The sequence below is a fragment of the Trichosurus vulpecula genome, chromosome 9, assembly GCF_011100635.1.
Source record: "Trichosurus vulpecula isolate mTriVul1 chromosome 9, mTriVul1.pri, whole genome shotgun sequence".
NCBI lineage: Eukaryota > Metazoa > Chordata > Mammalia > Diprotodontia > Phalangeridae > Trichosurus > Trichosurus vulpecula.
Genome location: NC_050581.1, coordinates 149,593,489 through 149,614,173, shown reverse-complemented (window position 1 = coordinate 149,614,173; position 20,685 = coordinate 149,593,489). Strand labels below are relative to the sequence as shown.

Sequence of the window (20,685 nt, the reverse complement as noted above, 5' to 3'; positions counted from 1 at the left end):
TGCTTTGGCCAGAAAGGAATAGATGTACTTAAAATGCAGAATGAGACATATAATTTTGGACATGGGCAACGTAGGATTTCTTTTCCCTCACTTTTAAAAAGTCTATTCAATGGGTAGGTGGAGGGAAGAGAGATGTGGTATAGAAGGGAAAGATAACAAATGCTTCTAAAAAGTTACCTTAAAATTTAAAAAAAGACTTCCTCCTTGAATTTTGAATTACGAGGTTGTATTGTTCTTGATCACTAAGAATGGAATAATCTAGTCCAATATTTAGCCTTGGGCTACATATAGGGAAGATCCTAATATAGAGAGAAGCACTAGAAAGGGGCACATTGCCCCAGGTTATAAAAAGCAGCGAATTACCTGAATGCGCTGTGGTGAAGCAACTGAAGAGTCTGTAGAGATTATCTGGATGCGCTGTGAGGGGCTGGTCATTACTGGAGATTCAGAAAGTGATGTCTGCACAGTCTGTACCTGTTAACAACCAAGAAATGGTTTCACTTTGTGTGAAGCAGTGAAACAGGAGACTCAAACAAGAAGGATAGTACATTAGAAGCGTTTCACTCTGGACATGAACAGCCTGTTGTTTTGCCACCCTCTTAAAGTATGGACCTTTCAGAACAAATATTCATTCCATGTACAGGAGGAGATATTTGAAGTCCATCATATTACACTGAAGGTAGATCTTTATAATCAAATTAGTTAGGATTCAGTACACAGAATTAGAACACAGGTACCAGAAAAGATGATCTCAAAGCAACTCGTTGAATAGCTTTAAAATATTAGGAATGAGAAATAGACAACTGCCACCACAGTAACTTTCATCTAATATCAGAATAAAGGTAACAGCAATCATTTTTTCAGAGCTGGTCACAATTTTGTCAACAGTCTTTGATAGATAAGAGACAGTGTGATACTCATTCATCAGAGGTTGCTGATTTGACGTGAAAGATGTTAATGGCTTTGTATGGGAAGGGAAAGTGAATCTGACATTTAAAATACTAAATAGATGCTTGCACATGTCAAGAGCAGCTCCACATGGATTAGCTGTGGCAATCAATCACAGAAAAATCTGGGGGCTTAGTAAAAAACCAATTTACAGATTAGGCATGAATTTCCCTGTGGATGATTAGCTGGCAACCAAACGACAGCATCCCTTAGGCTGGGTGGGCCTTCTCTTTCCTCTAGGCTTCCCATACACTCTGTATCTCTCTCAGGTCCATCATCTCATTGTGTTGTTTTATGTCACATCCCCCGCATTAGACAATATATCCTTGAGTTCATGAACTATGTCACATGAATCTTCCAATTCTCCACAAAAACCAATAGAGTGTCTTACCCATCAATCAGTCATTTTACAAGAAATGATTAAGCACCATAGTCTGCCAGGTGCTATCTGGGCACTAAGGATACAAAGACAAAAAATGTGATGGGCTCTAACTGCTGGGAGCTTGCATTTTATCACAGGAGACAATATGTACATGTGTAAGTATGTACAAAATAAACATGAAATAATTGGTGAGGTTTTTTTCGGGGGCCAGTTGAGAGGACCAGGAAAGGCTCTCAGTAAAAGGAGGCATTTAGGTTGAGGACGGAAGGAAATAAGGGATTCTAAGCCATGGAACGGAGGAGAGAGTGCATTCCAGGCAGCAGGTACAGCCAAGGCAAAAGGAGCTGAAAGATACACAGGAGGCAGAGTATGGTCAGTTTGATTAGATGGAGGCACCAGAATGGGAGTGATGTTCAACATGATTAAGTTGGAGCTAGCTTCAGAAAGAACTTAAAAGCCAAATAGAACTTGTATTTATATTTGGACCTAAAGCAACAGGGAGCTCCTGGAGTTTACTGAGTAGAAGAGTAACATTATTAGATTTATGCTTTAGGAAAATCACTTTAGCAAACATGAGAAGGATGGATTGGAATCGGGAGAATAGTGGATAGAGTACTGAACTTGGAGTCAGAAGAGGTTAAAGTACAAATCTTGCCCTTGTCCATGGGCCCTGAGTCTCAGTTCCCCTATCTGCAAGATGGGGCCAATAATTCTTGTACTATCCACAGCAATGGGGTTGTTATGGGGATTAAATGAGATAAAGCTATTTAAAGGCTTTGCACTTTTAAATGCCATATAAATGTCCACTATTATTTTCAATTAATATTTGTTTAATTTGCTCCATATGACAATTACTTTTGAAAGTAAAATCACGGGGCAGCGAGGTGGTGCAGTGAGTAGAGCACCGGCCCTGGAGTCAGGAGGACCTGAGTTCAAATCTGGCCTCAGACATTTGACACATTTACTAGCTGTGTGACCTCGGGCAAGTCACTTAACCCCAATTGTCCTGCCAAAAAGCAAAAAAAAAAAAAAAAAAAAAAAGAAAGAAAGAAAGAAAGTAGAATCACATTAAAATTCAAAATTAATAATATAGTAATCCTGAATATCTTTCTATATATGGTTCATGAACAATTAATTCACAATTAAATCTCACAGCTCAATTTTCAGAAAAATGAGTTATTATTTCTAATAACTAATAAAATATGAATGGTCACTCTGACAGAGCACCTAATAACCCCTATTTGAAATGTATGATTTTTGAATGAAGTTATTGCTACTTTGCAAATCAATCAGGCATTTTTTCACTTAAATAAAATGCCAAGATGATTCTGAATTTTGTGTAAAATTTATGGTTTAAACTGTCATCTTCACACAACCAGACTTGTAAATCAATTAAGTGGTATTTACCAAGTGCCCATTATGATGACGCCTGAGTAGCTGCTTTGCTGGGATAGAATCAGGATTTTCCTAAAGATATTTCAATCAATTCACTGAGCAATTATTTATGGATATGCCCAATCCTATGTAACATGCTGAAGACACATAGAAGCAAAGTCTCTGCTTGCAAGGAGCTTACAATTCTGTTCAGTACCACGCGAACATGGTTTATTAAATATAATACATGGAGTAAAAATTATGGGGAGAGTATCAGGGTAGGAGAATGATAACAATCATGGGGATCAACAAAGACTGTGTAGAAAGGGGCATTTGGGAGCTGCCTTGAATGCAGCTAGAGATTTCAAACAGTGGCGTCAGGTGGGAGGGCATTCTTGACATAGGGGTCTCGTCTCTTCAAAGGCAAGGAAGCAGGAGATGGGAACAAGTGGGTCAGTCTGGCTAGAATGTAGGCTATGTGAAGGGATGTACTATGAAAAAGGTATGGAAAGATCAGCTGGAGCCACACTGGGAAGCTGGCCTGTTGCACACGTATTTCTCCCCAACCCCATCCTTCTTCCAGCTTTCCCTCTTTCTGCCAACCCTCCTTCCAGTCCCCCAGGTTTCTCTCTTGAAATCATCACAGACTCTTCATGCTCTCTCATTGCCCTCCTAACCCTGTGGCTATTGGGTGCAGAATTCTACCTTTGTGACCTCTCTCTCAATCCATCCCCTTGTCTCACACAGATTTATCCTGGAGTATTACAATAACTTCCTGCTCAGTACCTTGGCCTCGAGCCTCTCTGTCCTCCAATCCATCCTCCAAACATCTACCAAAGTAATCTTCCTGAAGCACAGGTCTGACGCCGTCACTCCCCTGCTCAAAAAGTTTCAGTAGAGTCCTATATTGCCTTTAAGAAAAAAGACAACCCTCATCATTTGAATCCCTTCAGTGTGGCTCTAGCTTCTATTTGCAGACTAACTGCTGGTTACTCCTCACCACTCCACATTTCAGGTGAGCTGGATGACTTATTTTTCCCCCTGTACATATAGTTCTATTTCTCATCTCTGTGACTTTGGCCTCCCTCCCACCCCCCTTTGCCCCAGAAGATTCCTAGCTTCCTTCAAAGTCCAGGGTAGGTGATGCCTCTTTTTAAGGCCATTACCCATCCCTGTGGTTGTTGGTATTCTGCACTCCTTCCCTTCACTGCCCAAACCGCTGGGAATACTTTGTATGTAGTCTGCATATCTACACATCTAATGCACGTACTGTTGTGTCCTGGCCTCCTCCCAAGCAAAATGCAAACGTCTGCAAGGGGATACTTTACTTTTGACTTTGTATCACTGCCAACTAGAACAATGCCTGGCATATAGTAGGCACATAAATGCTTATTAAACTTAAGCAAATTGAATGACAGGTAAACCATACCAGCTTTCCTTTGGGCTAGTGGCTTTCTAAGGTCCCTTCTGATTCTAAATCTATAATCCTATAATCCAATTTTGAAAAATTACCCCTGCCAGGACTATAAAAATTAAATTAGTTATTTAATATTTGCTCTCTTCCCTGAAACTGAATGCATTTTCAGGGCTCTAAGCTGAAAAGGCTGCTAATTTGACATGATCAATAGTCACCTTAAGAATGAATGGTGGTGTGTTGAGGAGACAACTGGGTGGGTTCAGAAGGCCAGGGTTCAATGACAACTCAGCCACCGAATGACTGTGTGATCTCGGGCAAATGATTCTACCTGTCCATTGCTTTCCAAGTTGTGAGACTGGCCTAGAATCATGACTCATAGATTTAGGCCCTGAAAGGCCTTTGAGGTCATCTAATCAACTTTCCCATCTTATAGCTGAGGAAACTGAGGCTCAGAGAATTTCAGTGATTTCCCAGGGTCGCACCAGATGCTAAGTAATTAGTGGAGCTGGGTTATAAACTCCTTCCTCTGGTTCCAAATCCAGTCACCTTTCTATTGTATCACACAGCCTAAGTGATCTTTGGGCTCTAAAATGTGATCATTCTATTTATGTAAAGAGCCTAGAGGATGTGATAGCTTTGAAAAACATACCTACAAGGCACTGTCAGCTAAATGCTGAATCAGACAGCTTTGAGAGCTCCAATAAGATTGGTGAGACTGTCTTAACTTAGTGTTATTTCTAGGCTGATAGAACCATATTAAAGATTTATGGATACTAAATACTGAAATGGGTCAAAGTTACATCACAGGATGTCATTTTATGGAGTTCTTTGGAAAGCAGTGAGTTTAGGACGAAAGAATTTGATGGATTATCTAGTCCAACCCCCTCATTTTTACAGGGAAGGAAATTGAGGCTAAGGTTAGCTGGTTAAGTGGCTGCTCACAGTCACAAAAGAAATAAAAGGCAGAACTGAGCATTCAACCCACAGTTTCTCATTCTCTATCCAGTATATTTTCTACAACACCACATTGCTTCTAAATGCCTTGGAATAAGGTAAGCATAGGGAATACTTGAAAATTCTCTTTTAGTCTTAGGGGCTGACTGAAAAGTGTGTTCTTCATATGGTCCATGTGAATTTAGTCCACTAAACTTTGGAAGAGAAGTCAATGCAAGGCTGGCAAAGTAGACTTTTGTGGGGAGATACCTTAGTGATATAGATTAGTAGGAAAGGGGACAGTTTTGTGAGATAGGGGGCACAGCATGTGGAGAGGGGGCTAGAATATACATGGTCAACTACTGCCTCTTAAACATCCTCACTGGTGACCACAGCAAGTCTCTTTTCCTCTTAGTCCCGAGGCAAGATCCTAAGACTCTAATAAAAGTTATAAAAAGTTGCTGATCTGTATTGATGGAGAGGGTCTACATGGGGAATTTTCCCTATCAATGAAATCACGGGTCAAATCCCACCCCTCCTTAATATCTATAAAAAAACTACTTTCTAAGGATACTGTCTGTCTTCTGTAGGGTCGGCTCAATGCTCCTAGTGTGTCTTCTTACTCTAATTCCCAGGTCCTCCCTTCTGCAGCACATGCCCTCCCTCCCTCCAGGACCATGATGCTCTCTGCCCTCACATCCTATCCAAAGCTACTTCTGGTTGTCAAATGGGAAAGGATGGGTCACATGTAAAATGAGGGGGTTAGACTTGAGAATCTGTAGTCATTTTTAGCTTTCTACTACCATAATTGGGGCAGCTAGGTGGTGCAGTGGATACTGCGCTGGGCCTTAAATCAGGAAAACCTGAGTTCAAATCTGGCCTCAGACAGTTACTTAACTGCGTGCGCCTGGGCAAGTCACTTAACCCTGTTTGCCTCAGTTTCCTCAACTGTAAAATAAGCTGGAGAAGGAAATGGCAAACCACTCCAGTGTGTTTGTCAAGAAAGTCCCAAATGGGATCATGAAGAGTCAGATATAACTAACAACAACCACTATAATTACTTCATGACTACCTCTAAAATAAGCTTACTCCTATTATATTATAAATAACTGATAACGCTCAGTATGTATTGCCCTTCCTAAGGGTTTACCGGATCGGAAGAGCTAAGATAGATTTGAAAGGCCTTCTACTCCACCACCTTAAGTTTACAGATGAGAAAATTGAGGCCTAGAGAAATTAAGTCAATTACCCAGGATCACAAAGCCAGTAAGTGTCAGAGGTGGGATTTAACCCACGTCTTCCTGACTTCTAGTTCAATGTTCTGTCCACTACTATTCATAGTTTGAGAACTAACCCTTAATCTAAAGGAATAAAGCTCCAATGTAAAATTTCTAGCATTAGTAAAAGAAGGCAGGGTAGATATTTATGGATAGAGATCTTCTTAAGTGTTCCTCAAACCATACTATCTTGGCAGCCTTGGCAAGGTCAGCATTAGTCAGCTAATTATAAAGTTTGGTACGATAGAAAGAACGCTGGTGTAGGAATCTGAGAACTTGGGAGTCAGCTATGATGCTCAGTACTATGTGACTTGGGGCAACACTTTTTCTGGGCTTCAGATCTCCTATCTTGAAAATGGGGATTCTGCTACCCACTCTACTTACTTCATAAGATTATCGTAAGGAATGGATATGAAAGGAGCTTGAAAGCTGCAAAATGCTATTATAAATTTAATTATTCATTATTTTACTTAAGTTATGCAGTCAAATAGTTTGTACAAAATACAAATATTTAATGCTTAAAGTATTAATAAAAGAGCTTGCTTAATAAAATTCTTAGAACCCTTTTGTCCAAGAAAATCCATTTACTAAAAGTCAGGGCATACTGTGGCACAGTGTGTAGTGGAGAAAGCCAAAGTGAAAACAGTGGAACAGGCCTGGAAGCTGGAGCCTCGGCTGAAAGTCTGGGTGTTGTCGCTTACTCTACGATTAGCCTGGAGGAAGTCAATTACTTTCTTCCTCATTTGTAAAACGGGAATCGTATTAGCACCACCCACCTCACAGGGTGTAAATGTCAAAGCACTGTTTACAAGTCTTAGTACTAATAACAGGAAAAGTGTACCTACTAACATTTAGTTTTTCGCTTGGAAAGAAATGTTTTATTACATGGAACAAAAAATACTGCATTTTCATTTTTCAAAAGAAATTTTTAGGAAACTATTAATGTACTATGTATATTAATGTCTATATATCTATTTCTCTAACGTAGACAGGATAAGTCTATCGCATTAGGCCTCCAAAATCTTGACTATTAAAACCATGTGGGTTCTCAAATATATAATTTATTACGTACTTTGCCTGTAACAATGCCTTTTTGTTTTCCAGGACAGTGGATGGGTTCATAGCAGGATAGTGACACTCAGACTCCGTGGCAGAACAGATCATCATACTGGCCTGCGTGTAGGCCTAAAACACCCAACACTCCCCCCACCTTCCCCCCTGCAACAGGCTTATATTCTCAGTGATATAACTAGAATGAAAGAATGATTTAAATGCCTTAGTGCAGTCAAGTGTTTCGGGTATGGAACATATGCAGAAGCTAAACTGTAACAGACTGTATCTTCCTATACTACTCTATCCTCCTGCTGATGCAGGTGCAGAACTAAAATGAAGTTATAGTTAAAGGTTGGCAGAGGAAGGGTTAATCTTTCCAAGCCACAACTTGCCATCTTAGAGAAGACAGGAAACTGCATGTCACCCTCGCACAAAGGATTATAAGGTATAAAATCAGTCTGTTGTGTTTCTAATTTGTTTCAAGTAAGCCTATTTCTAATATGAACTGGAAAAATAACATGTCGATGCCAAACAAGCACAGGCTTGCACTTAAAAAAAAATTTAGACACAGTGATATCAAATGTGATTTGCTTTTCTTTACAGTAAAATGGGAGAGGAGACATTTTTTTAGACAATGATCTGGGTTAAGGAAAAAACCCCAGCAAACTTGCCTACAGAGAACTTAAGGGGTCATATCCACCAAGGAACATTTCAGATAGGGGCCAGTAATCATATGAAGCACAAGGAGATGGGTGCTGTATCTTTAAGAGCAAATGTTATTTCATTAAAAAAAAAAACATTCAATGTTCACTTGTATCTGTTGAAATGGGGTATATTAAAGGTTAATGAGATTAAAACAAATAAAACTTTCATCCCTGAGCTGAGGCTTGATTAACAGAACATACAGGCAGGTATGTACTCTGCAGTTTTAATCAGAAATAACTTGGTAAGGCAGTAAGAAAAATGGGCTTCCTAATAAATCTCAAGGCTACATAATTCAAAACATACTTAATAAATATTTCTTTGAAATGTGTGCCTACTGAAAATACCGTTTTAAACTATGGTTCCCTTAAGAAGAAAGCAGCAAACCCCATTCTACCTCAAAAAAGAAAGAGAATCTATTCCAATAACTCCTGTATTGTTTGCTTCCAGGAGCAGCTATAAAGCTATACACTATAAAACTCCAATACTCACAGTGTTAAATCCTTCCTGCAGCTTTATTTACATTTTTCTTCAGCAATCTCTTAGATCAATCCAATCCAATCAAAAGAAAGTAGTGGGTTTTTCGTTTTTTGGTTTGTTTGCTTGTTTTTTTGTTTTTTGTAAATTCAAAGGCATTTGGATACAGGTTCCATGAATGCCAATTCCGGTCCCAGAAATGAGAGAGGATTGTTTAAAAATGCCCTTTGGGTGACCCTGCTCCTCTGAAGGTCAAGTGCGCTATCCTTTGTAACCAAGGAAGCTGAGCTGCCTGCTGGGCTCCTGCTTGTTGGCCAGCTGCTTGGAGCAGTTTGTCTAATAATGCGATTACTATCTTCTGGAGAAGCTCCTGCTCCTCACCTGCCCCACTGCCTCTGCACAGGCACCCCCAGACAGCCACCTTTCTTGACATGGGAGATGGGGTAAAACAGGCCACTTTAGGGAGGTTTTGGCTCTTCGATTATTTTGGGACACAACAAGGAAGAAACAGAGCCACCATGCCCCCCACAGTGCATCTTTATCTGAACGGTTCATTAAGTTAATTTATTTAAAGAAACAGAGTCCCTTACAAATCCCAAATTCCCTTCGAAGATGAAGTCATAAAATCAACTGCATTACTACAGAGCCACCTACATGGAGAATTACAGAATGGTAGAGCAGAAAATGACTTCAGAGATCACAACAGCTCCCCAAAACACACACACACACACACACACACACACACACACACACACACACACACACGAGGAATCAGGCCCAAGAGAACAGTAACTTGTCCCACACCAAGTCACAGCAGACCCACAGGTAGAACCAAGATTCCCAGGCTCCTAGAGCAGTGGTCTGTCTGTCTCTTACACAGCCTTCTCGTGAAAAGCATGGTGACTATTTGCTTTAATACCATGAGGTTCAGCTGCAAAGAGTATTGGAAAAATATAAAATTAAATGATAAAAACTACACAGATATTTAGAACTCTGAATGGATAGATAGAGGGGCTTTAGTTATGGGCCATTTTACATGGTTTCGAGTTAAAGGGATGAGGGCAACCTGACCCATGGGGTAGGGGATGAGAAAGAATAAAAACTCAAAAACCCTAAGTAAAAATCTAATTTTGTTTATTTTTAAATGATAGAAAATTAGAAAATGTTCTACTCATACACTTTTTAAATTAAAAAAGGAAATAAAAAACTTTAAATTTTCTACATTTAGTGTACATTTTGGGCACTTAATGGAAAGAGACAGAGGAGGTAAAAGGGTGATTTTGATTCATGCCAAAGCCTTGAGATGCAAATATCCTCAACTTATTAAAACAGGCTTTTAGATGAAAAAAGAAGAGGAGGAGGGCAGGATGGGGAGAAAAGGTTGAGAATTTGGTAGCAAAAGTGTTTTAATTTGTATAAAAAGTTTCAAAGTACAAACTTATTTTAAATCTTTTTTTTCCTTATGTTCAAAAAAACCCTGTAGCAGTCAGAAGGAGGGAATGCTGTATTTCCCTTCTTTCCTAGGGAGAGAATGCTCTCCTTTTATGAATCTCAGGGTTCTTTTGAGTATTATCACTTTGATGGATGCATAATTTCATTGATACAGGTATTCAGAACCACAGAATCTCAGAACTGGAAAGACTCTCAGAGGTCACTTAGTATCATCTATATCTGAACTAGAATCCCATCTAAACATATCCTAAGTAGTCTCTAGCCAGGGGAAATCCACTATCTTCTGAGGCAGCTCCTTTCAATTCTGGGTATCTCTAATTGTTAGAAAGTTTTTCCTTAGGGCAATAATCCCATGGGTCTTCGATCACATTGGCATTAATAATAATACTTCCCAACAAGGTACACTGTGACCCAATGACACTTAGAGATCTCAACCCCCACATATGTGCCCATTTAATGTGACTCATGCTCATATCTTCCTATAAGTCTACCAAAAAGGTCCCACCCAACATTCTGGGGGCTTTCTTCCTGTCCTCTTCATGTTGTGTGGATTTCAATGGAGCATCCACTACATGACTGGTCTATCTTTCTTTCTCCTGATACACATTTCTTTAATGACATCCTTCATAATGCTTCTCCTGGATAATTTCTCATTTGTAAAGCATTACTCATGCCCACCATGAGTCTCTCCACTGCACTTTGTATGATGTCAGCTTCAATTCTTCAGAGGCTGTGTTATTCTAAGACATGCAATGATATAACATCATTAGAAGAACAGTAGTCTTAAAAAATAGGTCTTGTGTCTCAGGAAGCACAGAGTCATAAAATAGCTGTAATTCTCCAAAGACAATCCAACTTCTGAGGCCAGCTCCCCCAATTCTGGCCGTATATCTGTCCAGGATATATGTACAAATAATCGTCCAGCTCCATAGGTGATCCATCCAACTAGTGGTACAATGGGGTTTCCTCAACTGTAAAATGGGGATCATAATAGTACCTGCCCCCAGGGTTTCTGTGAGGATCATATGAGATAATATTTGTAAAAAAGCACTTAGCACAGTGCCTGGCAGATAGTGGATAGTAAACAACTGTTTTCTTCCTTCTTGTTCTAATGTGGCCATAATGTGTTGCTAGGGGTGCAGCGTACAGAGAGCTGGACTTGGGAGTCAGGAAGACCTTCGTCCAAATCCTGCCTTATTTATTAGCTGTATGACTCTGGGCAAGTCATTTAACCTTTGTTTGCCTCAGTTTCCTCATTTGTGAAATGGGGATAATAACAGACTGTGAGTATCTAATGAAATAACATATAAAGTGATTTACAAACTTTAAAGTGCTATATAAGTGATAGCTGGGGCCGATAGGCGGCGCCTAGTGCACAGAGTAGATTGAAATCTGACCTCAGACACTTACTTGCTGTGTGACCCTGGGCAAATCACTTAACCCTGTCTGCCTCAGTTTCCTCACTTGTAAAAGGAGCTGCAGAAGGAAATGGCAAATCACTGCAGTACCTTTGCCAGGAAAATTCCAAATGGGCTTACAAAGAGTTGGACATGATTGAAATGACAATATAAATGCTAGTTATTATTTTTCATCTATTTGCTCTTTCCCCTGTGGTTAGACTGAATTTTCTTGGTGATTATGGACCTCAGGAAGCTCTGCAATGTTTTGAGGCTTGATGCAATCGACACTCAAGCGTCTGGAGGACCACGTAAATCACTTGAACTATAGAGTTACTTGCCTCACTCTGTGGGAAGATTCACCTCAAGTACTACTGTGAGTCCAAAAATCTGTTATAGGCCCCAGGGGAGGTGGCTGCTCACTGGAGGGCAAAGCTGTTTATTTTCTTATCACCCTGAGTTCTTGCCTCTGGCAGGAGATGGGTCCATTCCCCCAAAGTTGTTGGGGAAGTCTGGAGGACTGTACAGGTCTGAAGAAGATGAGAATTACCAGAGGAGAAGGCTGCTTTATTAGGAGCAATTGGTAGAAATATACAAAAATCCACTGAAGAAAACAAATCCTTAAAAAGCAGAATTGTCCAAAAGAAAAGGAGGTTAAAAAAAAAATCTTGCTGAAGAAAATGATTCCTTAAAAATTAGAATTGAGCAAGTAGAAGCTAATGACTCTATGAGACATCAAGAATCAAATCAAAATAAAAAAAAGAAAAAATATAAAATACCTCGTTGGAAAAATAATTGACCTGGAAAAGAGATCCGGGAGAGAGAATTTAAGAATTACTGCACTACCTGAAAGCTATGATTAACCAAAAAAAAGAGCTTCAACAGCATCTTTCAAGAAAGTATCACAGAAAACTGCCCTGATATCCTCTAGAACAAGAGGGGAAAATAATCATTGAAAGAATCCACCAATTACCTCCTGAAAGAGATCCCAAAATGAAAACTCTCAGAAATGTTATAGCCAAATTCCAGAACTCTCAGGCCAAGGAGAAAATACTGTGAGCAGCCAAAAAGAAACAATTCAAGTATCAAGGAGTTCGTCAGGATTACATATGACTTAATAGCTTCTATATTAAAGGATCAGAAGGTTTGGAATATAATATTCTGGAAGGCAAAGGAGCTTGGATTACAACCAAGAATCAACTATCCAGGCAAACTGAGGATAATCTTTCAGGGGAAAAAAATTGGACATTCAATGAAAAAGGGGACTTTCAAACATTGCTGATGAAAAGTCTAGAGCTGAACAAAAATGCGATTTTTAAATACAAGATTCAAGAGAAGTATAAAAAGGTAAACAAGAAAGAAAAAAAACCCATAAGTTATTCAATAAGGTTAAACTGTTTATATTCCTACATGGGAAGATCATACTTGTAACAGTTTAAGAACTACACCTCTATTAGATCAGTCAGAAGGAATACACATAGACAGAGGATGTGGGTATAAGTTGACTTTGATAGAATGATATAAAAAAATTAAGGGGTGGGGTGAGAAAGAGGATTGGAAAGACGACTGATTAGAAGAGGAAAGGGAAAGGCAGAATAGGGGTAAATTATATCACATGAAGAGGTGCAAAAAATCTACTACAGTGGTGGCAAAGAAGGGTGGGGATTAGCATTGCTTGAACCCTACTCTCATCAGATTTGGCTAAAAGAGGGAATAACAAACACGTTTAGTTAGCTATAGAAATCTATCTTACCCTATAGGGAACTAGGAGTGGAGAGGGACAAGAAGAAGGGGAGGCATTAGAAGAGAGGGCAGACTGAGGGAGGTGGGATCAAAAGCAAAACACTGGTGAGGGGAACCAGGGCAATAGGAGAGAGACAAAAGTATAAACAGGGGGAAAATAGGTTGGAGGGAAATACACAGTAATCATAATGTGAATGTGAATGGAATAAACTGTCCCATAAAACAGAAGCGGATAGCAGAGTGGATTAAAAAGTAGAATCCTATAATATGTTGTTTACAAGAAACATATCTGAAGCAGAGACACACAAAGTAAAGGTGAAAGACTGGAGCAGAATATATTATGCTTCAGCTGAAGTAAAACCAGCAGGGGGTAGCAATCATGATCTCAGACAAAGCAAAAGCAAAAACAGATCTAATTAAAATAGACAAGGAAGGAAACTACATTTTGCTAAAAGGTACCACAGACAATGAGGTAATATTAATATTGAACATATATGCACCAAATGGCATAGCACCCAAATTTCTAAAAGAGAAGTTAAATGACTTACAAGAGGAAACAGTAAAACTAAACTAGTGGGGGACCTCAACCTCCCCCTCTCTGAACTAGATAAATCTAACCCCAAAATAAACAAGAAAGAAGGACGTGAATAGAATTTTAGAAAAGTGGGATATGCTAGACTTCTAGAGAAAACTGAATGGGGATAGAAAGTACTGAAGTACTGAAATAAGTAAGATGACATTGTTTTCTTGGAAAGAATTCTCTAAAATAAGGTTTGTAAAATATAGTAATTGTTCATTTTTAGCTGTACGGCACTTAAAAATGCTAGTTTAAATCTTGTTTTAGTATAATTAGAGCCAGCCTTGCTCACTTTGAATTATTTCTAAACCCTTCTAAAATATTGTGCATGTAGTTTACATGACATCATCATGCACTAAGGCTTGCTTTCAGAGAAGGAGCCCCGTGAAAGGGAGGCAGCATAAATTAGCAGAAAATACACTGGAGTGTGTTGAGATTGGGATTTGGAATTCCATTGTGATGCTAATTTGTAAGAGGACCTGGAGCAGTCACTCAACCTTTCTGGGTTTCAGTATTCTTATCTAGAAAATAAAGGAGTTGGATGAGATGATGAAAGGCTTCAGTGTGACCTCTGACAAATAAGTCTCTCTGAGGGTCAGTTTCTCCATCTATAAAAATAATATTTGCATGAAATACATCATAGAGTCATTCTGAGGAGGTTGTTAAAAGATAAAATGTTCAGGTAAGTTACTACATGCATTTTTTTGATCAGTCCCAGTCTGTGATTGAATCACCATAGGGAGCTCTCATTAAGGAACCACCTCTACTAGTACAGATTGGCCCGGGGTTTGCCCTTCTAGTCAGAGAAAGTCTCCTAGAACACAGAAGATAAGTCACTTGCCTGGGGTCACAGAGGCAGTGTGTGTCAGGGACAGGATTGAAATCCAGGTCTGCTTAGTTTCAAGCCCAGATTGTTGGGTAGAGATGGGGTAGGAGCTTAGTAAATAGAAACCAATCAACGAATATTTATTAAGTACCTAGTATGTGCTAGACATTATATTAATATTCAGGATACAAAAACCAGTCCCCTTTAAGAAGGTTACATACCACTGTGGGGAAACAATATGTATACAGAATAATTAACCATAACACATATAAAAGGCAAAACAATTTTCGTGGGGGGAACCACAGGAGGATTAAGAAAACCCTCATGAAGGAGATGCCACTTGAACCGAGCTTTGAAGGGAAGAAAAGGATTCCAATGGTGGAGAGGAGAAGGGAATGTAGTCTTGGCATGGAGGACTGACTGTTCAAAGCATGGGCATGAAATCTTGTATATTAAGACCATTAAAAGTCAGTCAACTTAGCTGGAGTATAGAGTGAGATGGGGAATGATGCGTAATATCTGAGAAAGGTGAGCCAGCCCCAGGCTGTGAAGGCCTTTAAATGTCCAACAGAGAAGTTTCTATTTTATTCTAAAGGCAATAAAGAAGGAGCCTTAAAGAACAAGTCACATGTGCTTATTTTTATATAGGATTTTTCTCAGCTCAAACTGTATTTACTTTTCTATTTACAGATAGTATCCCTTAGCAGAATATAAACTTATTGAAGGCAGACAGTTGTTCCTCTTGACTGTGTATCCTTAGCATCTTGAACATGGAAACAATATCTTCTGAATTAACCCAAAACCTAAAAACTGGAATCAGGAATACTGTAACTAATTTCTGGGGTGATATAATGGAACACACTCTGGAGTTTGAGTGTGAAGAATTAGATTTGAGTTCTCATTCCAACACTTCTTAACTATGTGGATTTGGATATAAGCAAAGCAGAACTGTAGCTCAAAAGAAACTTGAGACGCGCAAATTCAGAGAACCCACCCCAAATGTTCACATGACTATTTATGCCTGACCTGTGGTAGAGAGCATTCTGAGCTTGCACGGGTCTGATCAGCCAGTCAGACGCAGTGTAAATTGACTCTAACTTAGTGATGTCATTTTGGTCCTCTTCAAGCATGAAGGATGCCAACCAACCATGTGGATTTGAGCCGTTTTTAAAAATCTGTTTCCCTCTCTGTGAAACAGAGATCATAATTTCCTCATAGGGCTGTTGTGAGGATTAAATAAGATAATGAATGTGGAAATGCTGTTACTATAAAGTGCTATATAAATACAACTATGATTTTTCTACTTGTTTCAAGAAAAGGCTAGTATGTTTGCCCTTATATAAACAACTATAAGAGGTCTACATTTCCTTGGAGACTCTCCCAAATAATGTCAAAGATATATCCATTTCATTTCTACTTATTAATTTCTCATTATATACTGAATGTAGGACTCTGCCAGTTGACTAACTATGAGACAGGTGAAATTTGTGAAACCTCTCCTGATTTTTTAGCATCTTTAAGCTTGTAGACATTCAGTGCTCTCACGGTTTTTTGAAGGGAATCATATTCAAAAAGTCAATCCCAACTCAATATGAAAACACTGGACTACAAGATAGGACATTGATTCTAATTCCTGTTTTGCCACTAATTAGCTGTGTGATTTTGGTCTAAATTAGTTCACCTTTATGGGATTATTCCCTTATCTGTCAGTTGAGAAGGGTAGAGTAGTTGACCTCAAAGAAGTAGGTGCTATGCTAACTATCTTGTGATGGACAGAGACGCTGGCTGCAGATGAAAGATGTGCATTTTTGGACATGCCAAGTGAAGAATGTCTTTGGTTATGCTTATTTGTTGTTGGAGTTTAGTTTTTAAGTTGGGAATAGAAGGGAAAGAGATTGAATGCTTGGCAGTTAAAGAAAATAAAGTAAAAAATTAAAAACAAATTGTCTATGACTCTTTGGCATCTGCTAAATCTAACAGTTCTACCTAGGGCCAAAGTATATCTACTAGTCATCTGTGACTCTTTTGAACACTTCTAATGATGGGAAATTATCATGAGATGACCCATTTTTCCATTTAAAAAACAAAACAAAGCAGCTCAAGGCCATAATAGAAACTCCTCTCCTGGGTTTTTAAATCTCTTCAGAACTTGGCCCCAACCGATTTTTTCAGTCTCATTAAACATTACTCCCCCAGAAGTACCAAGGATAGGCTGCTGGCCCTGGAGTCAGGTAGTTCAAATCTGGCCTCGGACATTTACTGTGAGATCCTTGGCAAGTCACTTAATTGCCACCTGCCTCAGTTTCCTTTACTGTAAAATGTGGATAATAAAAACATGCCTCTCAAGGTTGTTATAAAGACCAAATGAGATATATGTAAATGCTTAGCATAGTGTCTGGCACATAGGCCAGGTGCTTAATAAATGCTTATTTCCTTTCCTACTCTTCTTGCATTCCATGCTAAAGCTGAACTTCATTCTATCTGCTTCTCGCACATAACATTTCATCTCCTATCTCCATACATTTCTTTCATGCTTCTGGTTCTAAGAATCCCTCAGTTCCTTCAAGCACCAGATGAAGCTTTTCTTTAACACCTCTCCCCACCTCACCAGAGGCTAGTGCTCTCCTTCCCCAACTACCCTGTATCCATTTATTTGGTATATTTTAATTTTGTATATACATATATGCATATATGCCATCTCTTATGAAAGAACGCAGCCTCTGTGACATCAGGAATTGTTTCTTTTTTTGTCTTTGTATTCTCAGTCCTTAGGAGAGTGCTTCGCACAAAGCAAGCACTGAATAAATGCTTTTTGATTGACTGACTGTAGATTTAGAGCTGGAAGGGACCTCAGAGATCATCTGTTTCAATGTGGAAGAGGAAAGAGAGACCCAGAGGTTAATTGACTTGCTCGACATTTAAGAGAAACTAGGAGCAGAGGCATCTTTTGAACCCAGGCTTTCTGACTCCAAACCAAGTACTGTGCCCATGGAAATACAAATTGAAGCCTTTCACAACCCGGCTCCCACATGGCCTAATTACAGAGTGCTCCCCTTGGCACTTTCTAGTCCAGCCACTGGCCTCCTTGCTCTTCCTCAAAAAAACCCACCTTTGCACATGTTCTCTCTCATGCTTGGAAGGTCCTCTTGGCCGGCTTCCACCTTGGAGGCTCTTGTTTCCTCCAAAGCACTGGGCTCAGGGTCTACAGGAGGCTTTTTCTAATCCCTTCCCCACCATCAATGCCTCCCCACCAGGATCACCTTGGGTTTACCCTGGATAGCTTCTCTTATGTACACACTGTATCCCTGGATAGACTCTAAGTTCCTTGCAGGCAGGGACTTGTTCCTTCTCTGTCTTTGTATCCCCAGCCTGGAGATAGCAGATGCTTAACAGACTTGTAAACGGCACTGGATGCCCTCAGCAGTTACGGTGTTTCCCAACGCAAACAATGCCGCAGACTTGTATAATACCTAAAGTTCTTACCAGACAGACTATTCTCTCCTCCACAACTTCAGTGCTATAGCTGTGACTCAAGGGAGAAGACAGCTGGGCAATTTAGGAGGAACAGGACATAAGGAAGAGGAGGACTCCGATTTTTAAGTTTATGTCTTAAAAAACAAGGGCCTTTGGTGATAAAATCTTAGCCTTTGTTCAGAATTTTGTAGCAACTTCTCTGGGATCTTTCATGACTCTCACAATTGATCTATAGGGGTTATTCTTTCAGCCTCTCTAGTGACTGGTGCTTGGCTCATAGGATCAGAGACCAAGGAGATGGGCCCTATGAAGACAGTCCAGTTCACATCACTCATATCAGGGCCCTGAGGAGTAAAGAATGTGTGGTCAGACTGCCAGGCCTGAAAGCCCGGCTCCCTAAAGCTCCAACAGCAGTGTTTTTCCCTGGGGCAGATCAGACACCTGAGGTTCAGAGAGGTCTAGGACTGGCCCACACTCACACAGCCAGTAAGGTGAGAGTCCAGACTTGAGCACACAATTACAAAGCTCTGGGATGGCCAATCACCTTCTTGAGTCAGCTTTTAGACTAAGGGCGGATGATCCAAAGTTAGTTCGAAAATATCAGAACCAGCCTGCCCTAAGGTGGAGAGAGAAGTGTTACTATGTTGTGGCCCAGGGTCCTGGGGACACTTGAAAATGGGGCAGGACAACATGTGACCAAGGCTTGCTGCCCTTGGATGGGCAGAAAATGATGTAACTCCTGAGCCAGGCTTATAAGAAACAAGGTTCTCCTCTTCATCTGTCAGTTATCAACAAAATTAAGCTGAAAGCTATGAGTCATCTTATCTCATCCATCTGCCTATCTCCCTCTCTATCATCAAAAGAGAATATTTCAATAATGCAAGTGGTAACGTATTTTTTGTTTTGTGATACGGGGATTAATGCCGTCCCGTAACATCATCAGGGTTAAAGAGTTCTACAGGAATTAAACAAACAACAACAACAACAACAAGACTTTTGTCATAAAGTTCATTATGCCAGATTCACATTTTTATTTCCTTAACAGAGGCTACTTTAGGTGGGAAAAAAGATCACTAAATAACAAATTATTAGGGAGATGTCTGACCTTTCCTAAAAATCTACCCCACCTGGGCCATCCTATCTAGTGGGAGTTGTTACCCTAGCCAACTAGAGAACCTTACAAAGAACTTAATCTGAGGTGCCTTCCAGACATTGAGTTTCACTCAGCCAGGTCTGAGGAGAGGTTCTGGGAGGAGAAAGTGAGGCTGGGGACTTTGCACAGCCCTCCCTCACTCAAATCAATGTCAACCACAAGTCATGTCATCATCTCTCTGAAAATGAAGGACAAACAGAACCTGTGAGCAGTCTGAGCTGCCTGAATGGGGAACCAGCCAGTTGGGTAACTCAGTTCAACCTCTCCCTTTCCTTCTCTTCTCCAAAGGAAGGTAAGTTTTGATGGCCAAAACCTGCCCTGTTAACTTGGGGTTTCCTGGCTAGATTCCTTCCTTCCATTCTTTCCTTTCTCAAAGACCAATCTTAAACCCATTTCCCTCTGGAGCTCATAGACTGGACCACAACAGGCCCCTACCCAAGCACCACTTAATGGATATATTTTGGGCCCTCCTGGCTCAGAGTGAATGTAAATAGTAACTGTTTCTCTACTGGCCAGCAACCCTGAGGGTCTTCCCCTCCTGGTTTTGATTCTCTTTTTTTTTTTTTTCAAATTAAAGGGGCCATCCCTTGACTCACTTTTAAAGAGGTCTATTCACTGAATGGGAGCTACCTCACTCTAAGTGAGAACCTGAAAAGACGTTAACCTAAAAAGGACAGGGTCTCTTATTGCATCCTGGGCCGTCTCCGGTCATCCTGATGAATATCTGGCCACTGGACCCTGATGGCTCTGGAGGAGAAAGTGGAGCTGGAGATCTTGTACAGCCTGCCCTCATTCAAATCAAAGCCAACTTCAAGTCATGTCATCATCTCCCTGATATCATGGTCTTCTTTAAAAAAGGAAGACAAACACAACGACCTAGGCAGAGGTAGTCTGGATAAAAGTCTCTTTATCCAACACTGAGTGATTAGAGCCCTGTCCCCCAGCCTCTCATAAGAATAAGCCCACCTTTCATTATAATATTCATTCTTCTCATTAACTGTTAACCAATCAGAGCTGATTGCCACTTTTAGGAACACCCACTATTCCAAGGGCATATAAGCAATGAGTGGGTTCCATGAGAGGTCTCTGGCATTCAAAAATGTCACTGACCCCTTTTATTAATTATCTGCTAGCATAATTAATAAAATGACTAATTACCTAGAAACTGTCTCTCTCAAACTTTCACTTAGGAAAAACCAAAGTCCTTTGATATGTATAGTTATTGGGGGAGGGAATCCAGATAGTACAGCTGGTATTAATATGCCCTGTGTGACAGATTTTGTAATGCCCCTCCCCACAATTCATGTATAACATGGAAAAAACATGATTGGGCAATGAGAAAACTCCAAAGACTCTCTAGTATTTGCTATCTATGAAATGGTGGCTGCTCCATTATAGGGAGGTGATAAGCATGTAGTGGAAAGAATACTGTACCTAAGGGAAGGAGAGACCTTGGGTTGGATTCCACATCAGCTTATTAGCCACCCAGCCACCAGGGAG

At 40.1% G+C, this 20,685-nt stretch overlaps 1 protein-coding gene across 2 annotated transcripts in view; it reads right to left on the bottom strand.

Moving 5' to 3' along the window:
• Positions 1–20,685, bottom strand: part of NR2C2 (nuclear receptor subfamily 2 group C member 2) — a 106,827-nt gene that overhangs the window by 39,987 nt on the left and 46,155 nt on the right. For both annotated transcript variants that reach the window (XM_036738881.1, XM_036738880.1), the window contains one exon: positions 364–474. In XM_036738881.1, the coding sequence (XP_036594776.1) occupies positions 364–435 (72 nt within the window). In that variant the 5' untranslated portion in view covers positions 436–474. The remainder of the gene's footprint in view (positions 1–363; positions 475–20,685) is intronic.